Source organism: Oncorhynchus masou, chromosome 20 (genome assembly GCF_036934945.1).
Source record: "Oncorhynchus masou masou isolate Uvic2021 chromosome 20, UVic_Omas_1.1, whole genome shotgun sequence".
NCBI classification, from domain to species: domain Eukaryota; kingdom Metazoa; phylum Chordata; class Actinopteri; order Salmoniformes; family Salmonidae; genus Oncorhynchus; species Oncorhynchus masou.
The window spans coordinates 31,125,512-31,143,059 of record NC_088231.1 but is presented as its reverse complement, the minus strand read 5'-3'; the positions used below and the strand labels follow the sequence as shown (position 1 = coordinate 31,143,059).

At 48.9% G+C, this 17,548-nt stretch overlaps 1 protein-coding gene across 2 annotated transcripts in view; it reads right to left on the bottom strand.

The window, feature by feature from the left end:
* LOC135507252 (annexin A5-like) overlaps positions 1-17,548 on the bottom strand; it is a 31,776-nt gene that overhangs the window by 12,530 nt on the left and 1,698 nt on the right. For both annotated transcript variants that reach the window (XM_064926849.1, XM_064926850.1), the window contains exons 3-9: positions 11,911-11,995; positions 11,726-11,820; positions 11,393-11,506; positions 11,218-11,308; positions 11,037-11,116; positions 7,879-7,929; positions 3,818-3,911 (exon numbers count right to left, since the gene is read on the bottom strand). In XM_064926849.1, coding sequence (XP_064782921.1) covers positions 3,818-3,911; positions 7,879-7,929; positions 11,037-11,116; positions 11,218-11,308; positions 11,393-11,506; positions 11,726-11,820; positions 11,911-11,995 — 610 coding nt within the window. The remainder of the gene's footprint in view (positions 1-3,817; positions 3,912-7,878; positions 7,930-11,036; positions 11,117-11,217; positions 11,309-11,392; positions 11,507-11,725; positions 11,821-11,910; positions 11,996-17,548) is intronic.

Genomic DNA, 17,548 nt, shown 5'->3' with positions numbered 1-17,548 from the left:
GTTCACCCCCCACCCCACTTCTCCTCAGGTGTTCACCCCCCCACCTCTCCTCAGGTGTTCACCCCCCCACCTCTCCTCAGGTGTTCACCCCCCACCCCACTCTCTCCTCAGGTGTCCACCCCCCCCCCCCCCCACCTCTCCTCAGGTGTTCACCCCCCCACCCCACTCTCTCCTCAGGTCTTCTCCCCCCACCTCTCCTCAGGTGTTCACCCCCCCACCTCTCCTCAGGTGTTCACCCCCCACCCCACTCTCTCCTCAGGTGTTCACCCCCCCCCCCCCTCTCCTCAGGTGTTCACCCCCCCCCCCCCTCCACCCCCCCCACCTCTCCTCAGGTTTCACCCCCCACCCCACTCTCTCCTCAGGTGTCCACCCCCCCCCCCCCCCCACCTCTCCTCAGGTGTTCACCCCCCACCCCACTCTCTCCTCAGGTGTTCACCCCCACCTCTCCTCAGGTGTTCACCCCCCCCCCACCTCTCCTCAGGTGTTCACCCCCACCCCACTCTCTCCTCAGGTGTCCACCCCCCCCCCCCACCTCTCCTCAGGTGTTCACCCCCCACCCCACTCTCTCCTCAGGTCTTCTCCCCCCCTCTCCTCAGGTGTTCACCCCCCCCCCCACCTCTCCTCAGGTGTTCACCCCCCACCCCACTCTCTCCTCAGGTGTTCACCCCCCCCCCCACCCACCTCCCTCAGGTGTTCACCCCCCCCCCCCCACCTCTCCTCAGGTGTTCACCCCCACCCCACTCTCTCCTCAGGTGTCCACCCCCCCCCCCCACCTCTCCTCAGGTGTTCACCCCCCCCCCCATCTCTCCTCAGGTGTTCACCCCCCACCCCACTCTCTCCTCAGGTGTTCACCCCCCCCCCCCCCCCACCTCTCCTCAGGTGTTCACCCCCCCACCCCACTCTCCCTCAGGTGTCCACCCCCCCCCCCCCCACCTCTCCTCAGGTGTTCACCCCCCACCCCACTCTCTCCTCAGGTGTTCACCCCCCCCCCCCCACCTCTCCTCAGGTGTTCACCCCCCACCCCACTCTCTCCTCAGGTGTCCACCCCCCCACCTCTCCTCAGGTGTTCACCCCCCACCCCACTCTCTCCTCAGGTGTTCCCCCCCCACCTCTCCTCAGGTGTTCACCCCCCACCTCTCTTCAGGTGTTCACCCCCCACCCCACTCTCTCCTCAGGTGTTCACCCCCCCCCCCACCTCTCCTCAGGTGTTCACCCCCCACCCCACTCTCTCCTCAGGTGTTCACCCCCCCCCCCCCACCTCTCCTCAGGTGTTCACCCCCCCACCCCACTCTCTCCTCAGGTGTTCACCCCCACCAGGTGTCCACCCCCCCCACCTCTCCTCAGGTGTTCACCCCCCCCACCACCCTCTCCTCAGGTGTTCACCCCCCCACCCCACTCTCTCCTCAGGTGTTCACCCCCCCACCTCTCCTCAGGTGTTCACCCCCCACCCCACTCTCTCCTCAGGTGTCCACCCCCCCCCCCCACCTCTCCTCAGGTGTTCACCCCCCACCCCACTCTCTCCTCAGGTGTTCACCCCCCCCCCCCCCCACCTCTCCTCAGGTGTTCACCCCCCCCCCACTCTCTCCTCAGGTGTTCACCCCCCCCCCACCTCTCCCTCAGGTGTTCACCCCCCCCCCCCCCACCTCTCCTCAGGTGTTCACCCCCCCCCCACCTCTCCTCAGGTGTTCACCCCCCCCCCCCCACCTCTCCTCAGGTGTTCACCCCCCCACCCCACTCTCTCCTCAGGTGTTCACCCCCCCCCCCCCACCTCTCCTCAGGTGTTCACCCCCCACCCCACTCTCTCCTCAGGTGTCCACCCCCACCTCTCCTCAGGTGTTCACCCCCCACCCCACTCTCTCCTCAGGTGTTCCCCCCCACCTCTCCTCAGGTGTTCACCCCCCCCACCTCTCCTCAGGTGTTCACCCCCCCACCCCACTCTCTCCTCAGGTGTTCACCCCCCCCCCCCACCTCTCCTCAGGTGTTCACCCCCCCCCCACTCTCTCCTCAGGTGTCCACCCCCCCCCCCACCTCTCCTCAGGTGTTCACCCCCCACCCCACTCCCCTCAGGTGTTCCCCCCCACCTCTCCTCAGGTGTTCCCCCCCACCCCACTCTCCTCAGGTGTTCACTCAGGTGTTCACCCCCCACCCCACTCTCTCCTCAGGTGTTCACCCCCCCCCCCCCACCTCTCCTCAGGTGTTCACCCCCCACCCCACTCTCTCCTCAGGTGTTCACCCCCCCCCCCCCCCCCACCTCTCCTCAGGTGTTCACCCCCCCCCCACCTGGTCTCCTCAGGTGTTCACCCCCAGGTGTCCACCCCACCTCTCCTCAGGTGTTCACCCCCCCCCCACCTCTCCTCAGGTGTTCACCCCCCACCCCACCTCTCCTCAGGTGTGTCTCCTCAGGTGTTCACCCCCCCACCCCACTCTCTCCTCAGGTGTTCCCCCCCCCCCCCACCCCACCTCTCCTCAGGTGTGTGGTCACCCCCCCCCCCACCTCTCCTCAGGTGTTCACCCCCCCCCCCCAGGGTGTTCCCCCCCCCACTCTCCTCAGGTGTTCACCCCCCCCCCCCACCTCTCCTCAGGTGTTCACCCCCCCCCCACCTCTCCTCAGGTGTTCACCCCCCCCCCCCCCCACCTCTCCTCAGGTGTTCACCCCCCCCCCCCCCACCTCTCCTCAGGTGTTCACCCCCCCCCCCCCCACCTCTCCTCAGGTGTTCACCCCCCCCCCCCCTCTCCTCAGGTGTTCCCCCCCCCCCACCTCCCTCAGGTGTTCACCCCCCCCCCCCCCCCCACCTCTCCTCAGGTGTTCACCCCCCCACCTCTCCTCAGGTGTTCACCCCCCACCTCTCCTCAGGTGTTCACCCCCCCCCCCACCTCTCCTCAGGTGTTCACCCCCCCCCCCACCTCTCCTCAGGTGTTCACCCCCCCCCCCCCCCCACCTCTCCTCAGGTGTTCACCCCCCACCTCTCCTCAGGTGTTCATCCACCCCCCCCACCTCCTCCTCAGGTGTTCATCCCCCCCCCACACCTCTCCTCAGGTGTTCATCCCCCCCCCCCCCACCTCTCCTCAGGTGTTCACCCCCCCCCACCTCTCCTCAGGTGTTCACCCCCCCCCCACCTCTCCTCAGGTGTTCATCCCCCCCCCCACCTCTCCTCAGGTGTTCACCCCCCCCCCACCTCTCCTCAGGTGTTCATCCCCCCCCCCCCTCCTCTCCTCAGGTGTTCACCCCCCCCCCCCTCAGGTGTTCACCCCCCCCACCTCTCCTCAGGTGTTCATCCCCCCCCCCCCACCTCTCCTCAGGTGTTCACCCCCCCCCCCACCTCTCCTCAGGTGTTCATCCCCCCACCTCTCCTCAGGTGTTCACCCCCCCCCCACCTCTCCTCAGGTGTTCATCCCCCCCCCCACCTCTCCTCAGGTGTTCACCCCCCCCCACCTCTCCTCAGGTGTTCACCCCCCCCCCACCTCTCCTCAGGTGTTCACCCCCCCCCCCCCACCTCTCCTCAGGTGTTCATCCCCCCCCCACCTCTCCTCAGGTGTTCACCCCCCCCCCCCCCCTCTCCTCAGGTGTTCATCCCCCCACCTCTCCTCAGGTGTTCACCCCCCCCCCACCTCTCCTCAGGTGTTCACCCCCCCCCCCACCTCTCCCTCAGGTGTTCACCCCCCCCCCCACCTCTCCTCAGGTGTTCATCCCCCCCCCACCTCTCCTCAGGTGTTCATCCCCCCCCCCCACCTCTCCTCAGGTGTTCACCCCCCCCCCCCCACCTCTCCTCAGGTGTTCACCCCCCCCCCACCTCTCCACAGGTGTCCACCCCCCCACCTCTCCTCAGGTGTTCAGTGCTCCTGTTCCCCAGGATGGTGATGAACTGGTCTTCGTCGGTCCCATAATTCTTCTCTCCTGCAGTGAACAAAGTCTACACACACACACACACACACACACACACACACAGTCAAAGAACTGACATGCTGTATGAAGCTCTACAGCTGTTGTTGTCACAATACACAAATGTTTGGTCTCTAAATAACCTGTTAGTTTAGAAACCCAGTTCTCACAATACCCCATAAAAAATTCTGTCAATAAGTATTCAACTCCTAAATAAGTTCAGGAGCAAAAATATGTTTAACATCACATGATAAGTGTCATGGACTCTGTGTGCAATACTAGTGTTTAACATGCTATTTTAATGACTGCCTCATCTCCACACATACAGAGAATTGTAAGGTCCCTCAAGCGAGTAGATCATTTCAAGCACAGATTCAACCACAAAAAAAACACAAAAACCAGAGAGGTTTTCCAATGCCTTGCAAAGAAGGGCTCCGATTGGTAGATGGGTAAAAATGTTGTTTTTTTTAAAGCAGATGCTGAAAATCCCTTTGAGCATGGTGAAGTTATTAATTACACTTTGGATGGTGTATCAATACACCCAGTCACTACAAAGATACAGGCGTCCTTCCTAACTCAGTTGCCGGAGAGGAAAGAAACCTCTCAGAGATTTAACCATGAGACCAATGGTGACTTTAAAACAGTTACAGAGTTTAATGGCTGTGATAGAACTGAGGATGGATCAACAACATTGTAGTTACTCCACAATACTGACCTAAATGACAGAGTGAAAAGGAGGAAGTCTGTACAGAATAAAAATATTCCAAAACATGCATCCTGTTTGCAACAAGGCACTTAAGTAAAACTGCAAAAAAAAAAAAAAATCACAAATAAATTAACTTTTTGTCATGAATACAAAGCGTTATGTTTGGGGCAAAAGCAACACAACACATCACTGAGTACCACTCTTCATATTTCCAAGCATGGTGGTGGCTGCATCATGTTAAGGGTCTGCTTGTCATCGGCAAAGACTAGGGAGTTTTTAGGATAAAAATAAATGGAATACATCTAAGCACAGGCAAAATCCTTGAGGAAAACCTGGTTCAGTCTGCTTTCCAACAGACACTGGGACATTAATTCACCTTTCAGCAGGACAAGAACCTAAAACACAAGGCCAAATCTACACTGGAGATGCTTACCAAGAAGACAGTGAATGTTCCGGAGTGGCCTAGATAGAGTTTCAATCCAAAGTAAGTCCATGGCAAGACTTGAAAATGATTGTCTAGCAATAATCAACAACCAACTTGTCAGTGCTTGAATAAGTTTTTAAAGAATAAATGGGCAAATATTGTACAATCCCTTACTCAGGTGTGAGTTGTACCCAGAAATATTAACAGCGGTATTTGCTGCCAAAGGTGTTTCTAACAGGGGGGGCTGAATAATTATCTCAGGGGGCTGAATAATTATCTAATCAAGATATAGTGCCTTCGGAAAGTATTCAGACCCTTGACTTTTACACATTTTGTTACTTTACAGCCTTATTCTAAAATATATTAAATAAAAAAAGTAAGCAATCTAGACACAATACCCCATAATGACATCACAATACCCCATAATGACATCACAATACCCCATAATGACATCACAATACCCCATAATGACATCACAATACCCCATAATGACAAAGCGAAAAAACAGTTTAGAAATGTTTATTACAAATAAAAAACAGAAATACATTATTTACATACGTATTCAGACCCTTTATATGAGACTCGAAATTGAACTCAGGTGCATCCTGTTTCCATCATGCTTGAGATGTTTCTACAACTGGATTTGAATCAACCTGTGGTAAATTCCATTGATTGGACATGATTTGGAAAGGCACACACCTGTCTATATAAGGTATCACAGTTGACAGTGCATGTCAGAGCAAAAACCAAGCCATGAGGTCGAAGGAATCGTCCGTAGAGCTCCAAGACAGGATTGTGTCGAGGCACAGATCTGGGGAAGGGTACCAAAACATTTCTGCAGCATTGAAGGTCCCCAAGAACACAGTGGCCTCCAGCATTCTTAAATGGAAGACGTTTGGAACCACCAAGACTCTTCCTAGTGCTGGCCACCTGGCCAAACTGAGCTATCAGGGGACAAGGGCCTTGGTCAGGGAGGTGACCAAGCACATGATGGTCACTCTGACAGAGCTCCAGAGTTCCTCTGTGGAGGTGAGAGAACCTTCCAGAAGGACAACCATCTCTACAGGTCTTCATGGTAGAGTGGCCAGACAGAAGCCACTCCTCAGTAAAAGGGACATGACAGCCCGCTTGGAGTTTGCCAAAAGACACCTAAAGGACTCTGACCATGAGAAACAAGATTCTCTGGTTTGATGAAACCAAGATTGAACTCTTTGGCCTGAATGCCAAGCGTCACATCTGGAGGAAACCTGACACCATCTCTACGGTGAAGCATGGTGGTGGTGGCAGCATCATGCTGTGGGGATGTTATCAGTGGCAGGGACTGGGAGACTAGTCAGGATTGAGGCAAAGAATAACGGAGTAAAGTACAGTGATCCTTGATGAAAACCTGCTCCAGAGCGCTCAGGACCTCAGACTGGGGTGAAGGTTCACCTTCCAACAGGACAACGACCCTAAGCACACAGCCAAGACAACGCAGGAGTGGCTTCGGGTCAAGTCTCTGAATGTCCTTGAGTGGCCCAGCCAGAGCCCGGACTTGAACCCGATGGAACATCTCTGGAGAGACCTGAAAATAGCTGTGCAGCAACGCTCCCCATCCAACCTGACAGAGCTTGAGAGGATCTGCAGAGAAAAATGGGATAAACTCCCATAATACAGGTTTGCAAAGTTGACTCGAGGCTGTAATCGCTGCCAAAGGTGCTTAAATAAAGTACTGAGTAAAGGAGTCTGAATACTTGTGTAAATGTGATGTGCCCATTATTTTTTATACATTTGCAAAAATGTCTAAAAACCTGTTTTTGCTTTGTCATTATGGGGTATTGTGATGTCATTATGGGGTATTGTGATGTCATTATGGGGTACTGTGTGTAGATTGATGAGGGGAAAAACAATAAGGCTGTAAGGTAACAAAATGTGGAAAAAGTCCAGATGTATGAATACTTTCCTAATTTTCTGTACTAGTGTTTTATATTTCATACTTTTTTTTTATAAAATGTTTGAATTTTTCTTCCACTGACATTAAAGATTGTTGAAAAAAAAGACAATTAAATCCATTTCAATCCCACTTGGTAAAAACAAAATGCTGGAAAAAGTCAAGGGATGTGGATACGATCTGAAGGCACTGGGATATTGTCTTGATTTTCAAAATAAGTTTAACTTTGTGGACTTCTTTAAGACCAAAATATGGAAGGCTTTTTCTAAGGCCTACTTTTCCTTTAGACTGTTGTATTGAGCTGGTATGAAACCTGTTGTATTGAACTGGTATGAAACCTGTTGTATTGAACTGGTATGAAACCTGTTGTATTGAGCTGGTATGAAACCTGTTGTATTGAGCTGGTATGAAACCTGTTGTATTGAACTGGTATGAAACCTGTTGTATTGAACTGGTATGAAACCTGTTGTATTGAACTGGTATGAAACCTGTTGTATTGAACTGGTATGAAACCTGTTGTATTGAACTGGTATGAAACCTGTTGTATTGAACTGTCCTACTGATACTACTAAACCTTCATTGGAGTTTTGCTGATTTTCTTTCTGGATTTTGGTTGGATTCTGTATACCACCACCTGTTGTAAATACACATCATTCTGTACACGACAGTCCTCCAATATGACCACTAGATGGCAGCATTCAACACTGGGTATCACTATCAACACACCAACACACACACACTTACACAAGGGGTGGCTGTGTGGGGAGTGTTATTCTACACACACATAACCGTCACACACAGACACTTTGTCACACACCCCTGAGCAGAAAACAAGTCAAAGAAGTCAGTGTGACTGAGCAGTAAATCTGATTACGATCACATATTTCAGAGATAGACATGTGATTCTCTCTCACACACACACTCACACTCTCTCTTACCTGTGCGTCAGCCTCTATGTTCCCCTCCTGTACCCCCTGCTGTCTGCTGGCCTGAGAGGAGAGAGAGCACATCTGTCAGATCTATGTCCTACACATCTATATCCCACATGTCAGATCTATGTCCTACACATCTACAGTACCAGGCAAAAGTTTGGACACACCTACTCACTCAAAGTGTTAAACAAATCAAAATAGATTTCATATTTGAGATTCTTCAAAGTAGCCACCATTTGCCTTCATGACAGCTTTGCACACTCTTGATATTCTCTCAACCAGCTTCATGAGGTAGTCACCTGGAATGCATTTGAATTAACAGGTGTGCCTTTTAAAAGTTAATTTGTGGAATTCCTTTCCTTTTTAATGTGTTTGAGCCAATCAGTTGTGTTGTGACAAGGTAGGGGGTAAACAGAAGATAATCCTATTTGGTAAAAGACCAAGTCCATATTATGGCAAGAACAGCTCAAATAAGCAAAGAGAAACGACAGTCAATACGGAAAATTTCAAGTGCAGTCGCAAAAACCATCAATCGCTATGATGAAACTGTCTCTCATGAGGACCAGCACAGGAAAGGAAGACCCAGAGTTACCTCTACTGCAGAGGATAAGTTCATTAGAGTTACCTGTCTCTCATGAGGACCGCCACAGGAAAGGAAGACCCAGAGTTACCTCTGCTGCAGAGGACAAGTTCATTAGAGTTACCAGCCTCAGATTGCAGCCCAAATAAATGCTTCACAGAGTTGACGTAACAGACATCTCAACATCAAATGTTTAGAGGAGACTGCGTGAATCAGGCCTTCATGGTCTAATTGCAGCAAAGAAACCACTACTAAAGGACACCAATAAGAAGAGACTTGATTGGGCCAAGAAACACGAGCAATGGACATTAGACCGGTGGAAATCTGTCCTTTGGTCTGAGGAGTTCAAATTTGAGATTTTTGGATCCAAGCGCTTTTTGAGAGGCAGATAAGGTGAACGGATTATCTCCATGGTTCCCACCGTGAAGCATGGAGGAGGTGATGTGGGGGTTGCTTTGCTGGTGACACGATCTTTGATTTATTTAGAATTCAAGGGACTCTTAACCAGCATGGCTACCACAGCATCCTGCAGCGATACGCCATCCCATCTGGTTTGCGTTTAGTGGGACTATCATTTGTTTTTCAACAGGACAATGACCCAAAACACCTCCAGGCTGTGTAAGGGCTATATTACCAGGAAGGAAAATTATGGAGTGCTGCATCAGATGACCTGGCCTCCACAATCACCCGACCTCAACCCAAATGAGATTGAAAAGCATTCCAGGTGAAGCTGGTTGAGAGAATGCCAAGAGTGTGCAAAGCTGTCATGAAGGCAAATGGTGGCTACTTTGAAGAATCTCAAATATATTTATTTGTTTAGTTTTTAGTTACTACATGATTCCATATGTGTTATTTCATCGTTCTGATGTCTTCACTATTATTCTACAATGTAGAAATTAGTAAAAAATTAAGAAAAACCCTTGAATGAGTAGGTGTCCAAACTTTTGGCTAGTACAGATCAATGTCCCACACATCTATACAGTGCCTTGCGAAAGTATTCGGCCCCCTTGAACTTTGCGACCTTTTGCGACATTTCAGGATTCAAACATAAAGATATAAAACTGTATTTTTTGTGAAGAATCAACAACAAGTGGGACACAATCATGAAGTGGAACGACATTTATTGGATATTTCAAACTTTTATAACAAATCAAAAACTGAAAAATTGGGCGTGCAAAATTATTCAGCCCCTTTACTTTCAGTGCAGCAAACTCTCTCCAGAAGTTCAGTGAGGATCTCTGAATGATCCAATGTTGATCAAAATGACTATTGATGATAAATACAATCCACCTGTGTGTAATCAAGTCTCCGTATAAATGCACCTGCACTGTGATAGTCTCAGAGGTCCGTTAAAAGCGCAGAGAGCATCATGAAGAACAAGGAACACACCAGGCAGGTCCGAGATACTGTTGTGAAGAAGTTTAAAGCCGGATTTGGATACAAAAAGATTTCCCAAGCTTTAAACATCCCAAGGAGCACTGTGCAAGCGATAATATTGAAATGGAAGGAGTATCAGACCACTGCAAATCTACCAAGACCTGGCCGTCCCTCTAAACTTTCAGCTCATACAAGGAGAAGACTGATCAGAGATGCAGCCAAGAGGCCCATGATCACTCTGGATGAACTGCAGAGATCTACAGCTGAGGTGGGAGACTCTGTCCATAGGACAACAATCAATCGTATATTGCACAAATCTGGCCTTTATGGAAGAGTGGCAAGAAGAAAGCCATTTCTTAAAGATATCCATAAAAAGTGTTGTTTAAAGTTTGCCACAAGCCACCTGGGAGACACACTAAACATGTGGAAGAAGGTGCTCTGGTCAGATGAAACCAAAATTGAACTTTTTGGCAACAATGCAAAACGTTATGTTTGGCGTAAAAGCAACACAGCTCATCACCCTGACCACACCATCCCCACTGTCAAACATGGTGGTGGCAGCATCATGGTTTGGGCCTGCTTTACTTCAGCAGGGACAGGGAAGATGGTTAAAATTGATGGGAAGATGGATGGAGCCAAATACAGGACCATTCTGGAAGAATACCTGATGGAGTCTGCAAAAGACCTGAGACTGGGACGGAGATTTGTCTTCCAACAAGACAATGATCCAAAACATAAAGCAAAATCTACAATGGAATGGTTCAAAAATAAACATATCCAGGTGTTAGAATGTTCACAAATGCCCTCCATCCAACCTCACTGAGTTCGAGCTGTTTTGCAAGGAGGAATGGGAAAAAATGTCAGTCTCTCGATGTGCAAAACTGATAGAGACAAACCCCAAGCGACTTACAGCTGAAATCGCAGCAAAAGGTGGCGCTACAAAGTATTAATTTAAGGGGGCTGAATAATTTTGCACGCCCAATTTTTCAGTTTTTGATTTGTTAAAAAAGTTTGAAATATCCAATAAATGTCGTTCCACTTCATGATTGTGTCCCACTTATTGTTGATTCTTCACAAAATACAGTTTTATATCTTTATGTTTGAAGCCTGAAATGTGGCAAAAGGTCGCAAAGTTCAAGGGGGCCGAATACTTTCGCAAGGCACTGTATATACCAGATCTATGTTCCCCTGACCTCTGACCCCTCACCTGTAGCAGGATGACCAGCAGTCTGCTGAAGTGACCTGACGTGTCCCCTGTTACATCCTCCTCTAGGTCTGCATCAAACTCTGGAACACGAACACACACACACACACACACACACATACACAATTAGTGAGTCAGTGTGTGTGTGTTACCCTGGTGATAGGCAGCAGTGTGTGTGTGTTACCCTGGCGATAGGCAGCAGTGATGTCCTTAATCTGCTGGGCCGTTCTAGAAGACAGGATCTCAATCAGCACCTTCTCATCGGTCCCCGCCCCCTACACCGTGACATCAACACACAGTCACTATGACATCACACCGTCACTCACAGGATATGACATCACTAGTTCTGGGTAAAATACCTTGATGGCGTTCCGTAGTGATGTCACATCGTAGAGGATGGGCGGAGTCATTAGAGCCACTACCAGAGTCTCAAACGTTCCCCCCAGTTCACCCTGCAGATCACCTACCAGGTCCTGGAGAGAGGAGGATGAGGAGGAGGGAGGGAGGGGGAGAGAGAGAGAGAGCCAGAGAGAGAGGGGGGAGGTGAGAGAGAGGGGGAGGTGAGAGAGAGGGGGGAGGTGAGAGAGAGGGGGGAGGTGAGAGAGAGGGGGGAGGAGTTAATTGTTGTATTGTGGTTGTATTGTATTGTGGTTATGGTTATGGTTATATTGTGGTTGTGGTTGTGTTCTGACCTTGCCATGCAGGGTCTTGTATGCAGCTTTGATCTGCTGTCTCTGGCTGTTGCTACGAGACGTCAACAACTTCATGATGGAATCCTCATCGGTTCCTATAGTAACAACAAACACCATAGTCAAATCTTTGGTGCCATGGTTACTCCCTCACTTTGCCTCACATTCAGACCACACACACCACTGACCCAGTCCCTTCATGGCCTTGTAGAGTGTCTCTGCATCTTGGTTGGCGTTGAAGTTTCCACTGGCTCTCACACTGCCTCGACCAGCCTATCAGAGAACAGACACATAGGAGGACTGTGGGTAAAGTATTTCAGGGTAGACCAGAGAGGACTGTGGGTAATGTATACTGAACAAATATATAAAAACGCAGTTCATAAAGAAATCAGTCAATTGAAATAAATAAATTAAGTCCTAATCTATGGATTTCACATGACTGGGAATACTTATATATATAATATATAATACACACACACACACGACTGGCTCCTCCCCTCAGCTAACAGGAGAAGTGTGTGTGAGGTAGTGCAGTCTAAGGTCAGTGTTGTTAGCTGACGCTGGTGGTTTTGGGAACATTGTTGTTTAGGGAGGGGAACACAACAGAGTCCAGGATTCTGTCTGTCAGAGCCCAAAAACATCCTCCACACACAGCAGCTGATTGGATTGTATTGGAGAGGCTAGTGGGACAAACAGGAGAGGTGCAGAGCAGCCAGACAGGAAGGACCCAAAACAACATCCTCCACACACAGCAGCTGATTGGATTGTATTGGAGAGGCTAGTGGGACAAACAGGAGAGGTGCAGAGCAGCCAGACAGGAAGGAACCAAAACAACATCCTCCACACACAGCAGCTGATTGGATTGTATTGGAGAGGCTAGTGGGACCAACAGGAGAGGTGCAGAGCAGCCAGACAGGAAGGAACCAAAACAACAGCCCCAGTTCATATTGTTTATAATTCAGGCCATTCAGAAACTATTCAGACCCCGTGACTTTCCCTCATGCCGTTACGTTTCTAAAACGGATGACATTAAAATCTCCACACACAGTACTCCGTAATGAAAAAACAAAAACAGGTTTTTAGGAATTTGTGCAAATGTAATATAAATAAACAGAAATACCCAGTGGTGTAAAGTACTTAAGTCATTTGAGTATCTTTACTATTTATATTTTTGACAACTTTTACTTTCCTAAAGAAAGTAATATACTTTTTACTCCTTCCATTGTCCCTGACACCCAAAAGTACTAGTTACATTTTGAATGATCAGCAACGTCAGCACAACAAGCTTCATGAAATGGGTTTCCATGGCCGAGCAGCCGCACACAAGCTTTAGATCACCATTCGCAACGCTAAGCATCGGCTGGAGGGTGTAAAGCTCACCGCCGTTGGACTCCAGCAGTAGAAACCCGTTCTCTGGAGTGATGAATCACGTTTCACCATCTGGCAGTTCGACGGACGAATCTGGGTTTGGAGGATACCAGGAGAATGCTATCTGCCTGAAGGCAAATGCATATTGCCAACTGTAAAGTTTGGTGGAGGAGGAATAATGGTCTGGGGCCCCTTATTTCCAGTGAAGGGGAATCTTAACACTACAGCATACAATGACATTCTAGATGATTCTGTGCTTCCAACTTTGTGGCAGCAGTTTGGGGAAGGCCCTTTCCTGTTTCACCATGACAACGCTCCAGTGCACAATGCGAGGTCCATACAGAAATGTTTTTTTTAAAGATCGGTGTGGAAGAACTTGGCCTGCAGAGAGTCCTGACCTCAACCCTATCAAACACCTTTGGGATGAATTGGCACGATGACTGCGAGCCAGGCCTAATCACCCAACATCAGTGCTCAACCTCACTAATGCTCTTGTGGCTGAATGGAAGCAAGTCCCCACAGCAATGTTCCTACATCTAGTGGAAAGCCTTCCCAGAAGGGTGGAGGCTGTTATAGCAGCAATGTTCCTACATCTAGTGGAAAGCCTTCCCAGAGGAGTGGAGGATGTTATAGCAGCAATGTTCCTACATCTAGTGGAAAGTCTTCCCAGAAGAGTGGAGGCTGTTATAGCAGTAATGTTCCAACATCTAGTGGAAAGCCTTCCCAGAAGAGTGGAGACTGTTATAGCAGCAATGTTCCAACATCTAGTGGAAAGCCTTCCCAGAAGAGTGGAGGCTGTTATAGCAGCAATGTTCCAACATCTAGTGGAAAGCCTTCCCAGAAGAGTGGAGTAAATATTTGTAAGCATATGTTTTCCATGCCAATAAAGCTCTTAAATCGAATTGGAGAGGAGAGAGAGGGGCCATAGAGGGGGAAAGAGAGAGAGAGACCGAGAGAGAGAGAGATAAGACCATCCCTTGGGACCATCACGTGAGGTTCTGTTATGTAAAATGCAAATAAATCATCATGTGACCTCGCCAGACATTGACTCATCTTTGATTTAACTTTACTAGACCAGCACCATTGTGACAAGTGATTTAACTTTACTAGACCAGCACCATTGTGACAAGTGACAGGTCTGGATGAGATGTAATAAGAGATTGGAGCACCGTTTGGTATTTCATTAGGATGCCCATCAGCTGTTGTAAAAGCAGTAGCTGCTCTTCCTGGGGTCCAACACAGAACACAATACAGAACAATAATACACAAGAACAGCTTAAGGACGGAACTACATGTAAAAACAGCAGACTACATATCAATACATGCAAACTATCTGGGTCCAATAGGGGAGAGGTGTGGCCTACATATCAATAGATTCAAACTATCTGGATCCAATAGGGGAAGAGGTGTGGCCTACATATCAATACACACACTGCCTGGGTCCAATAGGGGAGAGGTGTGGCCTACATATCAATACATGCAAACTATCTGGGTCCAATAGGGGAAGAGGTGTGGCCTACATATCAATACATGCAAACTACCTGGGTCCAATAGGGGAAGAGGTGTGGCCTACATATCAATACATGCAAACTATCTGGGTCCAATAGGGGAGAGGTGTGACCTACATATCAATACACACACACACTATCTGGGTCCAATAGGGGAGAGGTGTGGCCTACATATCAATACACACACACACTATATGGGTCCAATAGGGGAAGAGGTGTGGCCTACATATCAATACATGCAAACTACCTGGGTCCAATAGGGGAGAGGTGTGGCCTACATATCAATACATGCAAACTATCTGGGTCCAATAGGGGAAGAGGTGTGGCCTACATATCAATACATGCAAACTATCTGGATCCAATAGGGGAAGAGGTGTGGCCTACATATCAATACACACACACACAATATCTGGGTCCAATAGGGGAAGAGGCGTGGCCTACATATCAATACATGCAAACTATCTGGATCCAATAGGGGAAGAGGTGTGGCCTACATATCAATACACACACACTATCTGGGTCCAATAGGGGAGAGGTGTGGCCTACATATCAATACATGCAAACTACCTGGGTCCAATAGGGGAAGTGGTGTGGCCTACATATCAATACATGCAAACTACCTGGGTCCAATAGGGGAAGAGGCGTTGTGTCGTGAGGTGTGGCTTTATCTGTTTTCTGAAACCAGGTTTGCTGTTTATTTGAGCAATATGAGATGGAAGGAAGTTCCATGCTATAATGGCTCCATATAATACTGTATGCTTTATTGAAATTGTTCTGGATTTGGAGACTGAAAAGACCCCTGGTGGCACGTCTGGTGTGTGTCATAGCGGTGTGTAAGTTGACTATGCAAACAATTTGGGATTTCCAACACATTAATGTTTCTTATAAAAAGAAGAAGTGATGCAGTCAGTTTCTCCTCAACTCTTAGCCAAGAGAGACTGGCAGCATAGTATTTATATCAGCCCTCTGATTACAATGAAGAGCAAGAGGTGTCACTCTGTTCTGGGCCAGCTGCAGCTTATCTAGGTCTTTCCTTGCAGAACTGGACCACGCAACTGGACAATAATAAAGTCTAGTTTTGTCTTGAGTATGCAGAACTTGCTATTTGGAGTGTGGTGTCGAAAAAGCTGAGTCTCTCCCCATCTCTACAACCATTGAATCTATATGTTTTTTGTCTCCGTAACTTGTTAAACAGCCAAACCATTCATTACCAGATTCAGTTGAGGTCTAGAACTTAAGGAATGATTTGTACCAAATACAATGCTCTTAGTTTTAGAGATGTTCAGGACCAGTTTATTACTGGCCACCCATTCCAAAACAGACTCTTTGTTAAGGGTTTTAGTGACTTCATTAGCTGTGGTGATGTGTATATGGTTGAATCATCAGCATACATGGACACGCGGGCTTTGTTTAATGGCAGTGGCAGGTCATTGGTAACAATAGAAAAGAGTAGAGGGCCTGGAGAGCTGCCCTGCGGAACGCCACACTTTACATGTGGCATTCCGCATCACCTGCTAAGTGAGAGGGGGGGGCCACTACGCCCCTGCTAAGTGAGGGGGGGCCAGTCCTCCAGCAGCTCTACACCCCTGAACAGTAAACACACTATCTACTGTTTACTGCTCCACACTGTCCGTTTGGTACTCCATCCTGTGTGTACTCAGAGAGAGAGAGAGTGAGAGAGACAGAGCGACAGGAGGAAGAGAGGGAGGGGGAGGAGGAAGAGAGGGAGGAGGCAGAGCCCCACCCTGTCTGAAGAAAGGCCCACACACATGACTCATACTGACTTCCCCAAATACAGCCCCTCTGCTCCACACACAGAGACACTGTGGTTTTCTAGAAATGAAGAGGGCTGGTTTTCATTAGAAGGTTTCCAACTGTTGACTCCCATTCGACTCCCGCCATTCCTTATGTTTTGTACAGCTCATCACTTTATTTGATTACCAGCTGTTGTCAAATACGTGATACGGAAAATATAGTGAATTTTGCTAGCTCAAACGCTGAAATGAGTCTGCTGTCTAAGTACGTACACTGAACAAAAATATAAATCTATTTTGACTGATTTTACTGAGTTAGAGTTCATAGAAGGAAATCAATCAATTGAAATACCATTCTCCCAGATGCTGTGTTAAACACCTCTACAACACTGCTCTGTGTTCAACAAGCTTTCTCTGCCCTTAACCTTGTTCAGAACACCTCCAAAACAACGGTCATGTGGTTTGGTAAGAATGCCCCTCTCCCCACAGGTGTGATTACTACCTCTGAGGGTTTAGAGCTGGAGGTAATCACATGGTACACTGTCCAGCCATCTCTTCGTTCAAAGACTCAATCATGGGCACTCTTACTGACAGTTGTGGCTTCTTGCCCTTTGTGCTGTTGTCTCTGCCCGATAATGTTTGTATCATGGTTTGTGCTGCTACCATGTTGTCGTCGTGTTGTGCTGCTACCATGTTGTTGTGCTGCTACCATGTTGTTGTGCTGCTACCATGTTGTTGTCGTGTTGTGCTGCTACCATGTTGTTGTTGTGTTGTGCTGCTACAACGTTGTGTTGTCAGGTGTTGCTGCCTTGCTATGTTTTCTCTTTGTGTAGTGTTCTGGTGTCTCTTTGTGTAGTGTTCTGGTGTCTCTCGTCGTGATGTGTGTTTTGTCCAATAGTTGTTTTGTTTTTAATCCCAGGCCCCTGTGGTTAGAGTGTAGAGGAGGCAGGTAGCCTAGTGGTTAGAGTGTAGAGGAGGCAGGTAGCCTAGTGGTTAGAGCATTGGGCCAGTAACTGAAAGGTTGCTAGATCGAGTGCCCGAGCTGACAAGGCAGTTAACCCACTGTTCCCCAGAACAAGGCAGTTAACCCACTGTTCCCCTGAACAAGGCAGTTAACCCACTGTTCCCCTGAACAAGGCAGTTAACCCACTGTTCCCCTGAACAAGGCAGTTAACCCACTGTTCCCCTGAACAAGG